The sequence below is a fragment of the Culex quinquefasciatus genome, chromosome 1 (assembly GCF_015732765.1).
Source record: "Culex quinquefasciatus strain JHB chromosome 1, VPISU_Cqui_1.0_pri_paternal, whole genome shotgun sequence".
In the NCBI taxonomy this organism is placed as follows: Eukaryota; Metazoa; Arthropoda; class Insecta; order Diptera; family Culicidae; genus Culex; species Culex quinquefasciatus.
This window is the reverse complement of record NC_051861.1, coordinates 75092691-75116295: the sequence shown is the minus strand read 5'-3', so window position 1 is coordinate 75116295 and position 23605 is coordinate 75092691. Positions and strand designations below refer to the sequence as shown.

The following is a 23605-nucleotide window of genomic DNA, read 5'->3' as shown; positions in this document are numbered from 1 at the left end:
TTTTTTGTTTGTTAAATTTATGAATATAGTAATATAGCCTTCAATTAAAACATTATGTTCAGATGTTCTACGCAATGTGTGTACATTTCATGATACAAAGATTCCAATTCTGACCTCAGCCATACTGTTTAGTTTGAGTGCTTGTAAATCAGGGGTGCCCAACCTCTTGGCCCTGCGGGCCAGATCTGATTTTTCTAAAGCAGAGGCGGGCCGGAACTAATGTTGGTGAATGTAAAAAACAGTAAGCATTTTTTTCATAAAATTTATTTTAATAGATTAATTTAAGTAAACAAATACATAAACAAGTGTTGCAAATAAGATTCAAATAACTTGATTTTAAGAAAGAAATACAAAGATTACTTTCAAAGATGTGTTTAATTGATTTACTTTTATTTTGTTTTAGACAAAATTGTATTTTAATTGTTCTTGTCGATTGAAATTGAATTCCGACACCATAAACTAAAAAAAAATATCAAATCGTCGTTGCAAGTTTTTATTCAAGCTTGAAAAATCAACAAGACAAGATAAAATTTATTAAAACGAAATTTGGATTCAAATCTTCTCTACGAAAAAACAATTTTAGCGATGTTGTGCACCTTTATTCAAATATTTTACAAAACATTTTAAAATTATTTTAAAGACATGAAATTAAAAAAAGTGTATGCAAATGTAAATCTGATTCGTCTTTCTTCAAATTTCTTAGAATTGTTGAGGATCATAAAAAATGCTATCTTATTTCTTGACTTCTTTAGATTGTTTTTTAATTTTTTTTTAAATATTTGCAGCGATCTTTATTTTCAATATGATTGCCTTTTTAAGCTATTTCCCAGCAAAACTTTATCATTGAAAAGCTGCTCTGAAAAAATAATAATAATTAATCAAAATCCTCAAAAAAGAAACAATTGAATTAGAAATAAAAACAGCCAAAACTTTAAGAAATTAGAATTCAGTGTCTTTTGCAATCTTTTTGCATATTTTTCAAGTTTAATAATTAATTCTTATAACATCAATATTGAAATAATAAGAATTAAATTCAAACATAAAGAATGTTTAGATGTGAAATATAATCATTTCAAAAAATACAAAGGCATAATCCTAACAAACGTTGAATTAGTAACATTGTATGTCAAAAGCAAAATAAACAAATATTTGTTTTGTTATAATATCTTTTTTATTGTTTCCATTGATTTTTTTTTATTTAGACACTCAATTAATTTATTGAATATTTTATGAAGGGCCGGTCATAGAACCATTTTGAAAAGCAGTCGCGGGCCGGATGAAATGGCTTCACGGGCCGGATCCGGCCCGCGGGCCGGACGTTGGGCAGGCCTGTTGTAAATCAACAATGAGCTTTCAACTTCCTTCCGTGAACTGATTTGACCTATATGGCGTCGTAAGCCAGTATATTTACATTAAGAAAATGTATGGATTTATCAAGTCGCTCTAGTTTAAGAATGACTTATTGTTGCGTCTATCAATTACAAAAATTTTGATACCCAGACATGTATAGGTCATCGCTGTTTTTTTTTAAGTTATCGCAGTTTTAGTGAAAAAAAGTTGATTTTTTTGCCGATTTCGCCATTTTTTTGTTTTTGCGCGCGGCGCGTCAAAAAATGCAGTTGTTATTTTCAAAAAATCATATCTCGGAAACGTACGGTTCGACATCGCCAATTTTATGATATGCTATGTGAAATTTTGAAAATATTGTCAGACATAGGCTCTTTGGTCCAGACACGGTCAAAACGCCATTTTAAGTTTTCATACGACTTTTTCAATAGTTAAGCTAGATTTTTGGAACTTCTTACTATTTTTCTCAAATAGCTAAACTAATCACCTTTCTTTTGCGTCTAAGACAGCTAAAATCGGATGAAATGGCGCGGAGATATGATTTTTCGAAAATAGTGATTATTTATATTAATAAAGCATCAATTACACCCGAGACCGAATAGGGCTAACGTTTCCGCCTCGTAAGCTATAGATGGGGGTACAAATCCCGACTCGGACTACAACTGCTGATCTTTTACCTTCTGGATTCGATTTGTTACACAGCAACTTTCTTTCACTGAATTTCAGTAAAAATTTACTGAAATCTGCACTACTGAATCTTCAGCAAGTTTTTCAGTAAATAGTAAATTGCTGAAACTTCAGTTTCCTGAAACCAATCAGGATGACAGATGGTTAACTGGATTTTCAGTAAGTTTGAAAATGTCAAAATGACGTAAGAAAAGCTGAATTTTCAGCAATCGAAGATCTGTCAAATAAAACTGAATTTTCAGTAATTATAAGCTGTCAAAGTGAACTGAATTTTCAGTAAGCACGAATTATCAAACAATACTGAATTTTCAGTAATTCTTTACTGTCAAACTGAACTGTGTCTTCAGTTAATCCGTATAGGCCTGGGTGATACTGGAATCACTAAAATGGCCATAGCTCAGCGAAAACTCAACCAATTGGCATACTTCTTTATTAGTTGAACTCGTTAGAATGTCTTTTTTCCAAAAATGACCCGCAGAACCCGGAAATGTTTCGGTGGCCGGAGATATTCCGGAGATATTCCGGTGGGTCTCTGGGTCAAAGTGGATCAAAAATTGCCATTTTTGGGTCCCGCATAATTTTGTTACAGAACTCTTGGGAAAAATAAAAAACGATCTTTGTTCTAACCGCAGACAGTGCTGACCGTGGATATTGAACCACCGGGGATTTTCCGGATTGAACGGGCAGGTTTCCTACCCCGGGGACGCGGATAAACTCTCAACTTACAACGGCACGCTTCGAGAACAAACTAAAATGGCGACCCAAATAGACTGGCAGAGCAAATGTCAGAAACATAAATAGACTGGCAGCAATGTTACTGATTTTCAGTAAATTTGATACGGTTTACTGATTTTCAGTAATTCCAAAAGACTAATGCTGAATTTCAGTAAAAATAGGATTACTGAAAATTTTCAGTAAACTTATTTACTGAAAACGAACATCAAAATTTGGTGTGTAGTAAAGCAAAGATAGTAAACTTATGGGTCCCCAGAAACACTTGCACATTGATATTTTAAAAAATATTTAGACAGGGCCGAATGGTTTTTTTCTCCAAATTATGTATGGGGAGTTAGTACTTGTACGTATTGCATGCAATTTGTGGATTGTATGCAAGTGCGACGATTCCGCTTATTTATCTTTGTTTGCTTAAGAGCGAGTTTTTCACCGATGTGAAACAGATCGTATCGAGGTGCTCCGATTTGGATGAAACTTTCAGGGTTTGTTTGTCTATACATGAGATGAACTCATGCCAAATATGAGCCCTCTACGACAAAGGGAAGTGGGGTAAAACGGGCATTAAAGTTTGAGGTCCAAAAAACATGAAAAATCTTAAAATTGCTCGCATTTCCGTAAAACTTCATCAATTCCAACTCTCTTAGATGCATTCGAAAGGTCAATTTCACTTAAGTTAGAAGTATTGGAGTTGTAATTTTGATTAAAAAAAGGTGCAGGTGGTTATGTTACACATGACCAGTATGACAAAGAACTTTGCAAGATGATTGTTGAAATTTTCGATTAGAATGTCCGGTCTAAATTTCCCCCTTATAATAACCGTCCTATCGAACTAAGGGGACGGAAATTGCAAGTGGAGCTGATATAGAAATCGAAGTGAAATCAATTTACTTTCCTTCACCACTCGAAAGTTACCAAGATGCGGGAATGTTTTTGCAAGGCTGTTGCAAGCAATCGGCGGCAGTAAAGGAAATTTGAACAGCAGACATTAAAAACTACCCTTTACAGGGCTCTTAATGATTACGAGATAGTTATTGTAAATTTCCAGAAACAGATTTTCGCAGTGGCACAAAAAAATATGCATCGCAGTAATCTAATTATTACTTCCTGCCTAATAAGCAATATATTTTAACTGCTTAATTTCAGATAATGGCCAAATGCAACTTTTTATGTCCATTATCAAAAATCATAAAGTTTGATACCCATATTGCCCCAACTCTTACGGTCCGGCAAATGTCCCCCCATCGGAACATCCGCGGGGCCTCCGGCCACTCCGGATTGTGGCCACTACTGCCGAAATGTCAAATTTCATGTCCAGTATCAAAAACCATAAAGTTTGATACCCATATTGTCCCAACTCTTACGGTCCGGCAAATGTCCCCCCATCGGAACATCCGCGGGGCCTCCGGCCACTCCGGATTGTGGCCACTACTGCCGAAATGTCAAATTTCATATCCAGTATCAAAAACCATAAAGTTTGATACCCATATTGCCCCAACTCTTACGGTCCGGCAAATGTCCCCCCATCGGAACATCCGCGGGGCCTCCGGCCACTCCGGATTGTGGCCACTACTGCCGAAATGTCAAATTTCATGTCCAGTATCAAAAACCATAAAGTTTGATACCCATATTGCCTCAACTCTTACGGTTCAGCAAATGTCCCCCCTTCGGAACATCCGCGGGGCCTCCGGCCACTCCGGATTGTGGCCACTACTGCCGAAATGTCAAATTTCATATCCAGTATCAAAAACCATAAAGTTTGATACCCATATTGTCCCAACTCTTACGGTCCGGCAAATGTCCCCCCATCGGAACATCCGCGGGGCCTCCGGCCACTCCGGATTGTGGCCACTACTGCCGAAATGTCAAATTTCATGTCCAGTATCAAAAACCATAAAGTTTGATACCCATATTGCCCCAACTCTTACGGTCCGGCAAATGTCCCCCCATCGGAACATCCGCGGGGCCTCCGGCCACTCCGGATTGTGGCCACTACTGCCGAAATGTCAAATTTCATGTCCAGTATCAAAAACCATAAAGTTTGATACCCATATTGTCCCAACTCTTACGGTCCGGCAAATGTCCCCCCATCGGAACATCCGCGGGGCCTCCGGCCACTCCGGATTGTGGCCACTACTGTCGAAATGTCAAATTTCATATCCAGTATCAAAAACCATAAAGTTTGATACCCATATTGCCCCAACTCTTACGGTTCGGCAAATGTCCCCCCATCGGAACATCCGCGGGGCCTCCGGCCACTCCGGATTGTGGCCACTACTGCCGAAATGTCAAATTTCATGTCCAGTATCAAAAACCATAAAGTTTGATACCCATATTGTCCCAACTCTTACGGTCCGGCAAATGTCCCCCCATCGGAACATCCGCGGGGCCTCCGGCCACTCCGGATTGTGGCCACTACTGCCGAAATGTCAAATTTCATATCCAGTATCAAAAACCATAAAGTTTGATACCCATATTGCCCCAACTCTTACGGTCCGGCAAATGTCCCCCCATCGGAACATCCGCGGGGCCTCCGGCCACTCCGGATTGTGGCCACTACTGCCGAAATGTCAAATTTCATGTCCAGTATCAAAAACCATAAAGTTTGATACCCATATTGCCTCAACTCTTACGGTTCAGCAAATGTCCCCCCTTCGGAACATCCGCGGGGCCTCCGGCCACTCCGGATTGTGGCCACTACTGCCGAAATGTCAAATTTCATATCCAGTATCAAAAACCATAAAGTTTGATACCCATATTGTCCCAACTCTTACGGTCCGGCAAATGTCCCCCCATCGGAACATCCGCGGGGCCTCCGGCCACTCCGGATTGTGGCCACTACTGCCGAAATGTCAAATTTCATGTCCAGTATCAAAAACCATAAAGTTTGATACCCATATTGCCCCAACTCTTACGGTCCGGCAAATGTCCCCCCATCGGAACATCCGCGGGGCCTCCGGCCACTCCGGATTGTGGCCACTACTGCCGAAATGTCAAATTTCATGTCCAGTATCAAAAACCATAAAGTTTGCCCCAACTCTTACAGTCCGGCAAATGTCCCCCCATCGGAACATCCGCGGGGCCTCCGGCCACTCCAGTCCAGGTGGTGTCCAGTTCCAATGATCGACTCCCGCGACTGGCATGTCTTAGCTGGTCCTTGCCTCCAAGCTATCTGCTCCCGGACCTCCAGGCCGTCTGCTACCGGGCCACCAGGCCATCTGCTTCTGATGTGTTCTCGTCCACGTCCAGCAATAGAATGAATTTTCGGGACCGACCGAGCCGAGTTTTGTTGGCTCGTCGACGATCCGAAAATTATGAGGTGGAGTGGGGGTGATTTTAGATACATCAATCTCACGTCTCTCGATTGACTGATTGGGAAATGTTCGTTCATCCAATCAGCGTGCTCCAAAAAGAGGGGAAATTTGCTGAGAGGGGAATTCGTCACGTAACGTTTTCGCTTCGCGAAAATTTTTGGATTGACACCACGTATAGAAACCTTAGGACAAAGTTCTTTGTCAAAAAAGGTGCAGGTGGTTATGTTACACATGACCAGTATGACAAAGAACTTTGCAAGATGATTGTTGAAATTTTCGATTAGAATGTCCGGTCCAAATTTCCCCAAGATTCCCTTATAATTAACGTCCTATCGAACTAACGGGACGGAAATTGCGAGTGGAGCTGAAATAGAAATCTAGGTGAAATCAATTGACTTTTCTTCAACACTCGAAAGTTACCAAGATGCGGAATGTTTTTGCAAGGCTGTTGCAAGCAATCGGCGGCAGTAAAGGAAATTTGAACAGCAGACATTAGAACTGCCCCTTACAGGGCTCTAATTAATTACGGGATAGTTATTCTAAATTTCCAGAAACAGACTTTCGCAGCGGCACAAAAAAAATGTGCATTGCAGTAATCTATTTATTACTTCCTGCCTAATAAGCAATTTATTTCAACTGCTAAACTTCAGATAATGACCAAACGCAACTTTTTATGTCTAGTTTAAAAAATCATTAAGTTTGATACCCATATTGCCCCAATTCTTACGGTCCGGCAAATGACCCCCCATTGGAACATCCGCGGAGCCTCCGGCCACTCCAGATTGTGGCCACTATTGCCGAAATGTCAAATTTCATGTCCAGTACCAAAAACCATAAAGTTTGATACCCATATTGCCCCAACTCTTACGGTCCGGCAAATGTCCCCCCATCGGAACATCCGCGGGGACTCCAGCTGCTCCAGATTGTGGCCATTACTGCCGAAATGTCAATTTTCATGTCCAGTATCAAAAACCATAAAGTTTGATACCCATATTGCCCCAACTCTTACGGTCCGGCAAATGTCCCCCCTCCGGAACATCCGCGGGGCCTCCGGCCACTCCGGATTGTAACCACTACTGCCGAAATGTCAAATTTCATGTCCAGTATCAAAAACCATAGAGTTTGATACCCATATTGCCCCAACTCTTACGGTCCGGCAAATGTCCCCCCTTCGGAACATCCGCGGGGCCTCCGGCCACTCCAGATTATGGCCACTATTGTCGAAATGTCAAATTTCATGTCCAGTATCAAAAACCATAAAGTTTGATACCCATATTGGCCATATTCTTACGGTCCGGCAAATGTCCCCCCATCGGAACATCCGCGGGGCCTCCGGCCACTCCGGATTGTGACCACTACTGCCGAAATGTCAAATTTCATGTCCAGTATCAAAAACCATAAAGTTTGATACCCATATTGCCCCAACTCTTACGGTCCGGCAAATGTCCCCCCATCGGAACATCCGCGGGGCCTCCGGCCACTCCGGATTGTGACCACTACTGCCGAAATGTCAAATTTCATGTCCAGTATCAAAAACCATAAAGTTTGATACCCATATTGCCCCAACTCTTACGGTTCAACAAATGTCCCCCCTTCGGAACATCCGCGGGGCCTCCGGCCACTCCGGATTGTGGCCACTACTGCCGAAATGTCAAATTTCATGTCCAGTATCAAAAACCATAAAGTTTGATACCCATATTGTCCCAACTCTTACGGTCCGGCAAATGTCCCCCCATCGGAACATCCGTGGGGCCTCCGGCCACTCCGGATTGTGGCCACTACTGCCGAAATGTCAAATTTCATGTCCAGTATCAAAAACCATAAAGTTTGATACCCATATTGTCCCAACTCTTACGGTCCGGCAAATGTCCCCCCATCGGAACATCCGCGGGGCCTCCGGCCACTCCGGATTGTGGCCACTACTGCCGAAATGTCAAATTTCATATCCAGTATCAAAAACCATAAAGTTTGATACCCATATTGCCCCAACTCTTACGGTCCGGCAAATGTCCCCCCATCGGAACATCCGCGGGGCCTCCGGCCACTCCGGATTGTGGCCACTACTGTTGAAATGTCAAATTTCATGTCCAGTATCAAAAACCATAAAGTTTGCCCCAACTCTTACAGTCCGGCAAATGTCCCCCCATCGGAACATCCGCGGGGCCTCCGGCCACTCCAGTCCAGGTGGTGTCCAGTTCCAATGATCGACTCCCGCGACTGGCATGTCTTAGCTGGTCCTTGCCTCCAAGCTATCTGCTCCCGGACCTCCAGGCCGTCTGCTACCGGGCCACCAGGCCATCTGCTTCTGATGTGTTCTCGTCCACGTCCAGCAATAGAATGAATTTTCGGGACCGACCGAGCCGAGTTTTGTTGGCTCGTCGACGATCCGAAAATTATGAGGTGGAGTGGGGGTGATTTTAGATACATCAATCTCACGTCTCTCGATTGACTGATTGGGAAATGTTCGTTCATCCAATTAGCGTGCTCCAAAAAGAGGGGAAATTTGCTGAGAGGGGAATTCGTCACGTAACGTTTTCGCTTCGCGAAAATTTTTGGATTGACACCACGTATAGAAACCTTAGGACAAAGTTCTTTGTCAAAAAAAGGTGCAGGTGGTTATGTTACACATGACCAGTATGACAAAGAACTTTGCAAGATGATTGTTGAAATTTTCGATTAGAATGTCCGGTCCAAATTTCCCCAAGATTCCCTTATAATTAACGTCCTATCGAACTAACGGGACGGAAATTGCGAGTGGAGCTGAAATAGAAATCTAGGTGAAATCAATTGACTTTTCTTCAACACTCGAAAGTTACCAAGATGCGGAATGTTTTTGCAAGGCTGTTGCAAGCAATCGGCGGCAGTAAAGGAAATTTGAACAGCAGACATTAGAACTGCCCCTTACAGGGCTCTAATTAATTACGGGATAGTTATTCTAAATTTCCAGAAACAGACTTTCGCAGCGGCACAAAAAAAATGTGCATTGCAGTAATCTATTTATTACTTCCTGCCTAATAAGCAATTTATTTCAACTGCTAAACTTCAGATAATGACCAAACGCAACTTTTTATGTCTAGTTTAAAAAATCATTAAGTTTGATACCCATATTGCCCCAATTCTTACGGTCCGGCAAATGACCCCCCATTGGAACATCCGCGGAGCCTCCGGCCACTCCAGATTGTGGCCACTATTGCCGAAATGTCAAATTTCATGTCCAGTACCAAAAACCATAAAGTTTGATACCCATATTGCCCCAACTCTTACGGTCCGGCAAATGTCCCCCCATCGGAACATCCGCGGGGACTCCAGCTGCTCCAGATTGTGGCCATTACTGCCGAAATGTCAATTTTCATGTCCAGTATCAAAAACCATAAAGTTTGATACCCATATTGCCCCAACTCTTACGGTCCGGCAAATGTCCCTGTTGAGACGTCGCGCCCGGTTGAAATACCTCGTACGAACACCCCTCGTACGGACCGAACCCAAAAGTGGGTAATGGTCAGGCATGCTATGAGTAGTATGACTGACAGGGTGGGATGAGCAAATGTAAACATTGCAAACGGAGAAGAAGGCGAAGGTAGATTTCTTATTCGAAGGTAATTTGTAACGCGATGGTGAGAATTTAGTCTAATTATTGAAATTAAGCTAGTTTTCGACCGTGTTGTGAGCGGAGGCTGAAGAAGTTCGGCAAAGGAGAACGGCGAAGTCGTCCAGTCGGGCAGGGAAAAGTCCTGGAACTAGAAAAAAGATCAAGTTAGTATTTGTTTACAAATGTTAGGTTAGAAAAGCAAAATGAATTAAGCTAAATTAGGAAATTACTTACCTACAGTTTCTGCAGTTGGAATCGCGAACGTAGTTGGTTAATCAAAAGGCAAATCAGGAAACCAAATGTAAGTTAAACCTATAACAATATTATGAACGATGAATTAATAATAAACATTAGCTTTTAGCTGTTAGTTACCAAGTAAAACTGGTCCACTCTGCTGAAAAGAGGTTATCCGATTCCCCGCAATAGTCCCCCCTCCGGAACATCCGCGGGGCCTCCGGCCACTCCGGATTGTAACCACTACTGCCGAAATGTCAAATTTCATGTCCAGTATCAAAAACCATAGAGTTTGATACCCATATTGCCCCAACTCTTACGGTCCGGCAAATGTCCCCCTTGGAACATCCGCGGGGCCTCCGGCCACTCAGATTATGGCCACTATTGTCGAAATGTCAAATTTCATGTCCAGTATCAAAAACCATAAAGTTTGATACCCATATTGGCCATATTCTTACGGTCCGGCAAATGTCCCCCCATCGGAACATCCGCGGGGCCTCCGGCTACTCCAGATTGTGGCCACTATTGCCGAAATGTCAAATTTCATGTCCAGTATCAAAAACCATAAAGTTTGATACCCATATTGCCCCAACTCATACGGTCCGGCAAATGTCCCCCCTTCGGAACATCCGCGGGGCTTCCGGCCACTCCAGATTATGGCCACTATTGCCAAAATGTCAAATTTCATGTCCAGTATCAAAAACCATAAAGTTTGATACCCATATTGCTCCAACTCTTACGGTCCGGCAAATGTCCCCCCTTCGGAACATCCGCGGGGCCTCCGGCCACTCCAGATTATGGCCACTATTGCCGAAATGTCAAATTTCATGTCCAGTATCAAAAACCATAAAGTTTGATACCCATATTGCCCCAACTCATACGGTCCGGCAAATGTCCCCCCTTCGGAACATCCGCGGGGCTTCCGGCCACTCCAGATTATGGCCACTATTGCCAAAATGTCAAATTTCATGTCCAGTATCAAAAACCATAAAGTTTGATACCCATATTGGCCATATTCTTACGGTCCGGCAAATGTCCCCCCATCGGAACATCCGCGGGGCCTCCGGCTACTCCAGATTGTGGCCACTATTGCCGAAATGTCAAATTTCATGTCCAGTATCAAAAACCATAAAGTTTGATACCCATATTGCTCCAACTCTTACGGTCCGGCAAATGTCCCCCCTTCGGAACATCCGCGGGGCCTCCGGCCACTCCAGATTATGGCCACTATTGCCGAAATGTCAAATTTCATGTCCAGTATCAAAAACCATAAAGTTTGATACCCATATTGCCCCAACTCATACGGTCCGGCAAATGTCCCCCCTTCGGAACATCCGCGGGGCTTCCGGCCACTCCAGATTATGGCCACTATTGCCAAAATGTCAAATTTCATGTCCAGTATCAAAAACCATAAAGTTTGATACCCATATTGCCCCAACTCTTACGGTCTGGCAAATGTCCCCCCTCCGGAACATCCCCGGAGCCTCCGGCCACTCCAGTTCAGGTGGTGGCCAGTTCCAATGATCGACTCCCGCGACTGGCATGTCTTAGCTGGTCCTTGCCTCCAAGCCATCTGCTCCCGAACCTCCAGGCCGTCTGCTACCGGGCCACCAGGCCATCTGCTTCTGATGTGTTCTCGTCGATGTCCAGCAATAGAATGAATTTTCGGGACCGACCGAGCCGAGTTTTGTTGGCTCGTCGACGATCCGAAAATTATGAGGTAGAGTGGGGGAGATTTTAGATACATCAATCTCACGTCTCTCGATCGACTGATTGGGAAACGTTCGTTCATCCAACCAGCGTGCAGCAAAAAGAGGGGAAATTTGCCGAGAGGGGAATTCGTCACGTAACGTTTTCGCTTCGCGAAAATTTTGGATTGACACCACGTATAGAAACCTTAGGACAAAGTTCTTTGTCAATAATTAAATAAAACATTTTTGAAAAAAGAAATAGATCTTATTTACTCTATGATCAATACGTCAAATGCTGTATCAAGTAGGCAAAAACTTGTTTTACCCCCTAATCCGACAAAATTCTAAATAATATTTTAATTAATTCTAAATGGCATTTTTTCCAATCAAATTCAAAATTCCAACACCTTAATCTAATGTAAAATTTTCTGAGGATTCCGAATATGACAAAATTGAGACCAAAAAGTGCCATCTTCTTGGCCTACAGGGCAAAAACAAACGTTGTAAAATGTTTGTTCTAGAAAAATCGTAAAACTATGAGAAAAACTGTGATTGGCCAAAAAGTTAATACCGTAAGCTTATAGTCTATAAAATTACATATCTTTTGACCTATGGGAGTATGGGTGTTGGAGGCTGTTGCAAAAAGATATGAGGGTTTTAAAAAAATCATTTTTTTAACAGTAATTTGCAAAAGCTATGAGAAGAAGTCAAATCAATCCTGGATGTCTATAGCACATTTTGAAGGGCTTCGAAAGACCATTCGAATGCATCTAAGAGAGTTGAAATTGATGAAGTTTTACGGAAATGCGAGCAATTTTAAGATTTTTCATGTGTTTTGGACCTCAAACATCAATGCCCGTTTTACCCCACTTCCCTTTGTCGTAGAGGGCTCATATTTGACATGAGTTCATCTCATGCATAGACAAACAAACACTGAAAGTTTCATCCAAATCGGAGCACCTCGATACGACCTCTAGAACAAACCGAGCAGAATCTACAAATACTGCCTCTTAACCAAAAAATAGTAAATAGTAGTTAGTATAACAAAATGACTATTGAGCATGATGACCTTAAACTTCAAGCCTGTTATAAGTTGTTTGAATTAAAACAAACATATTGCACTTCAACACAAAACAGCCACAGCATGATTTTGTGCCTCAGCTTGTGATTACCGCAATTTTATATTAGTTTTTTTTTCACCAAATTTCCGATAAAAGCGAAATCGAGATTCTTACATATTTAACTTGTACCAACAGCACCATAAACTTTGTGTTCTTCCAAAAAAGTTTTAATTGATTTTTCCGCTTTCAAAACAATAAAATATGGTCTGTTATTTTATGTTCATTTTCCTTGCATTTTAACTGCAAAAAAAATTTACCATTCTGTAATGATACATCAAGCATTCAAAGGATCCTCAGTATTCCAAGAAAATCCACCAAATTTACAGCCGGTTTTAATCTCACATTCCGGTCACCATAATACGCACGGTACTAGATCTACCGGATCAACCTTCCGATAAGGCACGTTCCAGTTGCAAAAGCAAACAAAACACTTTATCCTTCTGGACGTTTCAAGCTTTTGATACGCCGCCTGGTACCCTTTTTACCGCATCCGAGCCAATAGGTAAGAGAAGAGCCCGACTCTGGCCCACCCATTCTTGAGGCATCAAACCCGGCCTCCTCAAACGATGCGGGCAAACAAATTTAGAAAATTGTATTTTCCTTCCTCTACCAACCAAACAAAACAAGGCTCGGAAAAGTTGGATCCCAAAATTCGAACCGTTTCCGTTCGTTTGTCGGTGGTGTTCCACCTCGGTTGACGAGCTTTAAATTGAAATTGTTTGATGAACGGAGCATTGTTTCTTCCTGCTGTTGCTCGAATACGGATAATTTGGATTACGCTTGACCTAATTGGGGATCGGATCTGACCCGAGCCTCGAGGCAATAATGCGATGAGTTGGGAAGGATTTTGACACCGTTGAATTTTTCCAGCGAAGAGACAGTGGAAATTAAATTATTTCCAAATTATGTATTTTATGGTTTTTAGTCAGAATCATTACTTTTTTGTGATATTATGAATTATAAATGCCAAGAAAAATGAGCCGTGATATGAATGTTGAGATTAAGATATTTTCAATGAGTAATCAAATTTGACAGGTTATTAAAATTTGAAGAAAATAAAATAAAAGTGTTTTTTTTAAAATAATTATCACTGTGTTTGAATTGAAATGGTACGCAACTAAAAATTACCACTTTTTGCTAGGTTACCTATTCACATAAAAGATTTGTCCCGGGCAGACGGTAATAACAAAATTCATGCCATTTCAATAACAAATACTGTTAAAATAACAGAAAGTGTTATGGAATCTTCTTGAAAAATCCATTTTTGCATAAGGGTTTAATAACAGTTTATGTTATCATAATAAATTTTTTATTGGTCTGATATTGGTTGAAAGCCAAAACAACTTTGAAATAACATTTTTTGTTATGGAAGAATACCGTCAACTGTTATTGAGATGATCGGATTAGTTTTTAAAATAACAAAGATTTGTTCGAAGAATAACCAAAAATGTTATTAGTCTGTTATTACAATAACACTCCAATAACAAAAAAATCATAACGACGAATAACAAATCTTGTTATAAATAACATAAAATGTTATTGGCCTAGTATTTTCAAATATCAAAAATTGTTATTACCAAGTTATTTCCGTCTGCTCGGGGTACTTCATGAAAGTTGCTTTTAATTTTATATTTTCACTTCAAAGTATTTCTGTTAAAATATTAAATTAATAGCTAATTTAAAACAATTCGTCATCAGAATAATAAACAATTCAAAGAAATGCCCATTTCACACCCCGTTGATTTGATAAATATTACTAGGAAATGCGAAATCTTACCTCAACATTGACCAGTTCACGGCTACCAAAACGTGAGTGCGCTAAAGAACTGCAAACCGACGACCCTGCTGGCTGTTGAATGCATGGTCCATTCTTGCCCGTCTGGATGCTGGCCCGGCACACCGAGCATAAGTTGATAAATTCGCTACCGACACGTCGCGCCAGAGCACACCAACAGCGCTCGCTCCTCTTAGCACTGATTTATGCACCGCGCGTTGAATTAATCTCGATCCTTTCTCGCGGGTTCTAAGGGTGGTCGTGTCGGTGGGCTGGTGGTGCAATAAGATTTCTCCCGCATATCACACGTAGAAGGTACGGGTAGAGGCTGTAATTTTGACGATATATTTTTTTCTCCAGATTATACAGAATTAAATCTCTGACTTTTTCAAACATTGACCTATAAACTCTACACAGCAAATAAAGTAGTAATCCAGCTGCGTGTAAAAGGCCTCGGTGTAAAATAAATTTTGCATTATTTTATGAAATTCTGTGTAATATTACACCCTGAAATATGTAGCCCATCAGTATGGGAAACCTAATTGACCGAAATGTCAAGCCTATATATGCGTTTATCCTTACAGATTTTCATCGGTCTGATGGCCGCTTGGGCTAAGGCGCCAGTCCTTACTGTTAGTGCTGGGTTTGAATCCCGTCGGTTGCAATTATTTTTTGTGTTTGCAAAAGTTGTACATGCAGTGTGTAATATTAAGTGTTTATTTTGACGAAGGTGATGTGCATGCTTTTGCATGCGATTTTACCATCGGATTTTTTGCTGTGTAGCAAATAGTATGATCTCAAGCAAATAGTAGGATCAAGATTGAAGCATTAAAATAATACATCTTGAAAGTATTTTTTCTCTTAGCTTCTCGTCACGTTCTTTAGGAATTGAGCTCTCTTAATGTGCTCCAACGCTCCAATCCAAAATAAAATATAAGCAAATTTAGGTGGGATAACAAAAAAAAACAGATTTTAAAAGAAGCAGTTCATTTTGAGAATGTGTCAAATTACAACCTTTCCCCTTAAATGTGCAATCCAAGTGCGAACAAGCCAAGAAGCAACGCAGCAACAGAGTAGCATTAAATCAAATAAAACGACGATTACCTCACCACCATGTTTCAGAATTTGTCCATTGTGCACTCCTCCCTCCCTTTCAATCTCGCATGGCTCGACCCGTGCCAGTGGTCATGTCATTGTCCGTCGCCGCCGTTTACTTGGAACATCCAGGAGCATTATCACCAGGAGGTACCTCACTGGGGTGTAGAATGAAATTAAATAATTTAAAATTTCCGGTTGTTTAGATCGTTTAGTTTTGTTGGTCCGTCTGGCGTAGAAGTCCTGCACTGGCCTGAACTGTCCAGAGACCGGATTATTGGTTGAAGGGGATGAACTTTTTTGCGCTAAGTAGATTGCTTGCATTCCACGATTGGAGGTGTTATTCAACCGCATTAGAATTGATACTTGAGCCGGTATGTGCCTCTGTAGGAACGTAGAGCAAGAATGACAATACGTCTTGATTCTACTGTACAGTTAGTATGCAATTTTTGAGAATGGTGCTGCTGCTGACAAAAGGCATTCGTGTTTAAAGATTCATTGACATTTTCAAAAATGCGTTGCTTCAAAAAAAAAAAAAAACATTTCCCAATTTTGCCATACTTTCGTTTTGAATACGTCAAATATAGGAAAATGAAGCGCATCATTCGTTAGCACGCCATCGACAACGGAATCGACCGGCACCTGCTCGACGACGGCGGGGTGGTGTGATGAATAGTTACTTAGTGGGCTAGTAGTAATCAAGATGTGATTACACTTTTTAATGCACGACCGACGTCGATGGTGGGATGTTCTTGAGCGCGCATATCACACAATTCTGAGAAACAAGCTGATGATGCTCGATCATTTAGGGGGCAGGGGATTCTAGCCACTTGGAAATTTATTAAAATTCAAGAGATGAGGAAAAAGGTACTTCTGGTAGTGGTTTTATCGCGGTTGGTAATAATTACTTAAATGCGAAATAAATTATTTAATGAGCACTGGGATTTACGTGAATCATTTTGTTGTTAGTGGCCGGCGCTTATCTCACGAAGGATCAGAGATCACGTTTAATGTTCGTTTTAAAGTCAAGCCTAAACTAGATTTTTGCGCAACAAAAAAAACCGTGCAAAATCACGAGACCTGCCTCTAAATAAATTGCGTCTTTATCGACCTCAAAGCTTTCATTCGGAAGAAGATGTCTCGACTATCGGCAATCACCAACCAACGAAACGGAAGAATTATTTGACGTCATTCTCACAATGGGCAGTTTGCATTGAACAAAACAGCTAGACAGTCCGCGGCACTATGAATCATTTAATGGGTTGGCGATTTTAAAGCATCGTGCGCAATTTCATTGTGTCACGTTGTGACGGTTTTCGCAGATCACTTCTCCGCTTGTTTTTATCGACCAAAGTCGCTTGGAATAGCTAATCAACGGATGATTAATACACCTAGCTCAGAGTTCTATATTGCTAACGCGTTGTTTACATTTTCCAAATCTTGAGCTATGTGAATTTCTGTTGCAAATTACTCGGAGACCGTTGACTTTCGGATGATACAGTCCAGACTCGATTATCCGAAGGCCTCGAAAAAACTTCACTTCGGATAATCGAATCACGATTATTTTTTTTGGCTCATTTTTGATTGTCGAGTCTACGTATGACACCTAAACTACGCTAAAGTGATTTAGAATTTTTAAATCCAAGATGGCGGCAAAAATGACGGTGATGAAATATATATAAAAAAAACATTTTGTTGTTTTAGAGCGAGTGTTTCACCGATGTGAAACAGGTCGTATCGAGGTGCTCCGATTTGGATGAAACTTTCAGGGTTTGTTTGTCTATACATGAGATGAACTCATGCTAAATATGAGCCCTCTACGACAAAGGGAAGTGGGGTAAAACGGGCATTGAATTTTGAGGTCCAAAAAACATGAAAAATCTTAAAATTGCTCGCATTTTCGCAAAACTTTATCAATCCCAACTCTCTTAGATGCATTCGAATGGTCTTTTGAAGCCCTTCAAAATGTGCTATAGACATCCAGGATTGGTTTGACTTTTTCTCATAGTTTTTGCAAATTACTGTTAAAAATTGATTTTTTTAAAACCTTAATAACTTTTGGCAACAGCCTCCAACACCCATACTCCCATAGGTCAAAAGTTAGGGAATTTCATGGACTATAAACCTACGGTATTAACTTTTTGGCCAATCACAGTTTTTCTCATAGTGTTACGATTTTTCTAGAACAAACATTTTACAACGTTAGATTTTTCCCTGTAGGCCAAGAAGACGGCACTTTTTGGTCTCAATTTTGTCAAATTCGGAATCCTCAGAAAATTTTACATTAGATTGAGGTGTTGGAATTTTGAATTTGATTGGAAAAAATGCCATTTAGAATTAATTAAAATATTATTCAGAATTTTGTCGGATTAGGGGTTTAACAAGTTTTCGCCTACTTGATACAGCATTTGACGTATTGATCGTAGGGTAAATAAGATCTATTTCTTTTTTCAAAAATGTTTGATTTAATTATTTTTTAAATCAAAATTACAACTCCAATACTTCTAACTTACGTGAAATTGTCCGAGGATTCCGAATTTGACAAAATTGAGACCAAAAAGTGCCGTCCTCTTGGCCTACAGGGCAAAAACTAACGTTGTTAAAAATTTGTTCTGGAAAAATCGTAAAACTATGAGAAAAACTGCGATTGGCCAAAAAGTTAATACCGTAAGCTTATAGTCCATGAAATTACCTAGAGTTCCCAAATGAACCGGTTAGGCTAGGTTCACCAATAAAATTGGTTCGGCTTAAGCCTTTGTGGTTCAATCCTGGTTCAGTGAACCATGAACCATGGCTTAAGCCAGGCTAACCCGGCTAATGAAAACCATGACTATGCATAAGTGTTACGGTGCAATAATGCTACCGTGTAACAAATATAATGATGTAACATTGTTACACCGTAACAATGTTACGGTGTTACAATGTTACGGTTACGGTTACGGTGTAACAATGTTACGGTGTAACAATGTTACGGTGTAACAATGTTACGGTGTAACAATGTTACAACACTGTTACGGTTACGGTTACGGTGTAACAATGTTACGGTGTAACAATGTTACGGTGTAACAATGTTACGGTGTAACAATGTTACGGTGTAACAATGCTACGGTGTAACACTGTTACGGTGTAACAATGTTACGGTGTAACAATGTTACGGTGTAACAATGTTACGGTGTAACAATGTTACGGTGTAACAATGTTACGGTGTAACACTGTTACGGTGTAACACTGTTACGGTGTAACACTGTTACGGTGTAACACTGTTACGGTGTAACACTGTTACGGTGTAACAATGTTACGGTGTAACAATGTTATGGTGTAACACTGTTACGGTGTAACACTGTTACGCAATAGTAGATTTAGGGTTGAACAGTATAATGGTGTAACAGAGCTCGCCGTTTAGCCTAACATTCTTTGATCAGGTTCAAGCCTGGTTCAAGCCAATGGTTCATTTTGGCTAGCCTCGCCTGGTTTGAACCAAATGAACCAAGGCTCACGGCGCTCGTTGAGCCTGAGCCGACGATGCTTGCCGACGTGTGGAGTGAACCTGAACCAGAAAAATGAACCTAGCCTAGCCGATGGCTTAGGCTAGTGGGAACACTGTAAATTACCTATCTTTCGACCTATGGGAGTATGGGTGTTGGAGGCTGTTGCAAAAAGATATTAAGGTTTTAAAAAAATCCATTTTTAACAGTAATTTGCAAGAAAGCTATTCTTGGTTCGATTGTCCAAAGTCCCATACAAACTTTCGGCTAATAGAATTTAGGATAATCAAACTTCGGATAATCGAACTTCGGATAATCGAAAAAATTTCCTAATATTTTTGCACACAGACTGCGCCAATACTGCAACCAGTTTGCAGATTGAATAATGTGAGCCGAGAACTTGATGCAATTTTCAAGTTCTAGCTCAATTGAGTGATTGCGTTATGCGCACAGTAGCATTTGATGAATGACTTTGTAATTTCTATATTGAAATGAGGACTCAAAATCGTCATGAAAACTAAAATTATTTATTGGCGTTCACAGAAATTCGACGTTATTGTGTCTGAGGCTTGATTTAAGCATTGTTGGTTAATTTTAACGTGAATTTACATCGTTAGTAATTTGTAAGCAATACAATATAAACAAACAACACACTCGTAATAAACCTTTTTTTTAGTATCCATCCTTGGACTACTCAGCCTATCTCAACAAATCAGACCAGATAGACAAACTGATTGAGCATGGCCGGCCCAGGAAGCTCTCAACATCGAAGAAACTGCTTCCCAGTTCTGTGGATGGACTCCCACCAGAAGGTCAAGACTTGCTGAAGCGTCTGCTAGAGATTAAACCCCAATATCGCATTCGTTCGCTTCTTCAGCTTCAGCGAATTGGCCTGTACAAGAACTATGACTGGGACCTCGTCCGGAAGAAGCAGGTGGGTAAATTAAAGTTGACTGGCGCCTCTGGTGAAGACACATCCTACTAATTGTTGTGATCATTTGTCTGGGTTTATTAAATTATCATGATCTGCGCAGCAGTAAAAACACTCGACAAATTAGTGATGATAATGTGATATTTATTGTTTATATCTCTCCTTCATCTGATAGATTCTCCCGCGGTACATGATCAATGTGGAATCCGCCAGCGGCACGATCGAGCAGGGATCATTGGCTGATAAATCGTTCGCTGAGTTCGATTGGTAATTACTCGCGTGGAGTAATCAATCCTATATGACGATGCTGAAATAGTTTTTTGGAAACGTGATTCAGCATCAAGCATTCTATGAGTGCTTTGATGAATGAATGATGCAGTAACAGTTATACGTGTTGAATAATAAAGCAGAAAACACCCAATAACTTGTTCATCCAGATCATGGTTGAAAAGTGCCATTGTCAAGGGTTTTTTAAAGGGATAATTGATATAAAATTGATTTAATACAACTTTTATTAAAACTATTTTAACACATTTTGTTGACATCGGTATTGTCTATACTATCATATTATTTCTGCTATTGCAAGTATTCCGTCCATAGATGAACACATTATCACATAAAGTTAATATCATTAATAAATCACAACTCTTATTATTGCTGAGTGCTATCAATCAAACATAAATAATTATTTTATCAATTTATTTTAGAACAATTTAGATACAACTTGGAATAAAACATTTCAACTCAAAATGGATCAAGACATTAAGCTTTTGATGACATTTCACTTATTATAGCATATTCCCGTTTGCCAGAGTTCTCGTTGCTGACTTTGCACTTCCCCGTAGATTGTAATCTTTATAAACGCGGGCAAATCAATCTTAAATTCATTTACTACGACATTTGTTTTACTGTATGACGAGTCTTATTACCACACGGGGTATTGGGCACGTGTAAGAGTATTTATTGTACTGAAGCAAAAACTAACCAGAGAAGCATGACCTTCTCGCCTTGAGCATCACCGGCTGTGCAGCTGTGTGATTTGGCGGGAAGGGTCGCGCAGACTAATGACCCATCAGCAATTTGTTTGTCTGCTGCCGTCGTCGCCGTAGTGGTGAAAGATCGACTTCAACTGATTAGGGAAGCTGGCAGCGATGATGATTCTTTAAGTTTTATTTCCGGAAATTGGTAAGTCACACTTTAAGGTAAATAGCATTCAAACAATGGAATGTCTTCCTCACGTGCAGTGGAAGTAACGGAGATAAAAATCAGATTTGAGTGAGGCTAATTGGTATTAAAGTTGGTCACTTGACAATTATTATAATCGGTTTTTTGAGTACTGGAAAACGTGACAGACCTCAAGGATCAGCGGAAACGATCAATAAAGCATGGAGGGCGGTGGAGGTAAGTAGTGATAAAGTTTAAGCTTAATGTTAGTAATCGTCGCTTCTCAGTTCTCATTTCCTAGATTAGAAGTAATAATTAAACACTTAATACCTATTTGCATAGTTTGGTTCATAGAGACAATAAAACTTATTTTCTCTTATCTTGTATTTTTCTTGTTTCGTTTTTGGTGTTTGACATTCTATTTACTTTTTTATAATTTTCGTGCCGTTTTCATTTTCATTCAATCTGAATAGTTTTTGAGTTGCAACGTTTTGCATAAATCATAGTCTAAAAAAACACTTGCATACTAAATTCAATCTCAGCAGAGTCCTTGGACAAAGTCATTTGAAAGAAGGCATTTATATTCTAATGTTTGACCAACCCCCTTCCCTTCCCACGCCTTGTCTTTAACATCAATCCCTTCCCTACTAACCCCGAGTAGGCCGCGGGTAATCGGCTCCCCTCCCACTAACATTTACACACAAGATCCTCTGTAATTACTCTTAGCATTAATAAACATGTAATTACAAAAGCCAACTCGGTCCTAACCAGGTCCCAGTACCGAAAAGGACCTAATAAAAATAATTAAAAAAATAAATGTTTGACCAATCCCGTAAATCTTCATCGCCAATCGTCAGCCTGACATGTGTCATTAAATTTGTGCGATGAAATGTTTCCAGCAACTCCACCAAAATTGTAAGTTTAACAATGCAAAGGGCTTTTGTTAATTTGATTTGGTTAACCGCGGTGGATTTTCTTGAAATAATTCGAACTGTCAAAAATCCACCAAAGCATCTACCGGTGGATACTTTTCTACCACAGATTTTTGTGCGATCAATCCCGGTCGGAAAAAAATCTGGTAAATTTGAGTGTCTGGCGCAGGCGGACGTTTGTCGTGCAGTTCAGACACACTTGGCACATTTCTTTTAGCCAGGTTTTGCGTGACGCCCGACGAATCTGGCAAAATCTGGCGGAATAACACACAGCTGTCTGGCACAAAACCAATCGGTTCAATCGGTTGAACCGTGCACGACCGGTTTGTTGCATATTCGCCAGAATTCTGGCAACATTCTTGGGCCAGTCGGGGGGAAAATCTGCCAGACGTCTTGCGCAGCTAAGTGCAGCGCCCAAGACAAAACGCCCGCCAGGCGCCCCCCTTTTCCGTCTGGGATGTGGTAGATGCTTTGGTAGATTTTTGACAGTTCGAATTATTTCAAGAAAATTCACCGCGGTTAACCAAATCAAATTATTGCCCGTATTCCCGAAAAAGACACGCGGCATACCAGCCTCGAAACGACGCGCCGCACTTTCGGCAAATGCGCGCTGTCAAATCCCATACCGCGCGTTTTGTTTTTGTTTATCTTCTTCTTCGAATCGCTTGCCATTGCTGCCAGGTATGTTTTTTATTGCTCGAAAAGTGCAGAAAATCGCTGGCAGCAATGTTTATGGCACATTATGAAATGCCGCGCGGCGTGTACCTTTGAAAGAAACGGACAATAACAAAAGCCCTTAACTCTTTTCTCCACTGCAGTTGAAATGTTTCCACCCATGAATCGAAGGCAATTCGCTAGTAGCAGGAATTCAAAAAGCAAAAAAGCACATTCTAAAAGCTTTATTGCATCAATGACCACGAGCTTTGGAAAATATTTCAATTGCTATGGCGAAACATTTCTTTAGGGTTACATAAGGTTACTCGTTACTAACCGTTTTATGGAGCTTTTCAAACTTTTAAGTATTGCGCATTTCAGCTATTTTTTAAGGCAAACAATATTTTTTTCTGAATTGGGTACTAAACTGCCCCTGATCGCATAAATGTCCCATATGCATTTTCATCGATTTCGAGTTATTAATGCAGTTTGATTCAGAATTGTGTGCTCTTTCGAAAGAGCCTATAACACCCAGTACTTTGTTCTAGAAATCAGGAGGAAATCCAGTTTTTTCGCGAAAACTTAACATGTAGCTTTACGTATGGGACAAACTTCAAATGCGTTTTTCTCAGCTTGCTGTTTTTGCATATGGGACATTTATGCGCACATGGGCAGTAAAGCCCTATGCAAATTTTTATGTACAACGGTAAAAAAACGATTAAAAACCAATCCTGATTACTTTTTTCATTTTTATGCAATTTTTTTTTTTTTACAAGACAACATTTTTTCGCTGGATCAACTATGGTCCCCTTGGAACGAGCTGTCAAGTAGGAGCTTTTCTGTCAAGAAGGACCG

At 40.5% G+C, this 23605-nt stretch overlaps 1 protein-coding gene across 1 annotated transcript in view; it reads left to right on the top strand.

Annotated features, from left to right (window-relative positions):
• Positions 1 to 20529, top strand: part of LOC6045351 (serine/threonine-protein kinase S6KL) — a 58800-nt gene extending 38271 nt beyond the window's left edge. The window contains exons 7-8 of the mRNA XM_038249998.1: positions 19746 to 20003; positions 20176 to 20529. Of these exons, the coding sequence (XP_038105926.1) occupies positions 19746 to 20003; positions 20176 to 20271 (354 nt within the window). The 3' untranslated portion in view covers positions 20272 to 20529. The remainder of the gene's footprint in view (positions 1 to 19745; positions 20004 to 20175) is intronic.
• Positions 20530 to 23605: the final 3076 nt, after the last annotated feature.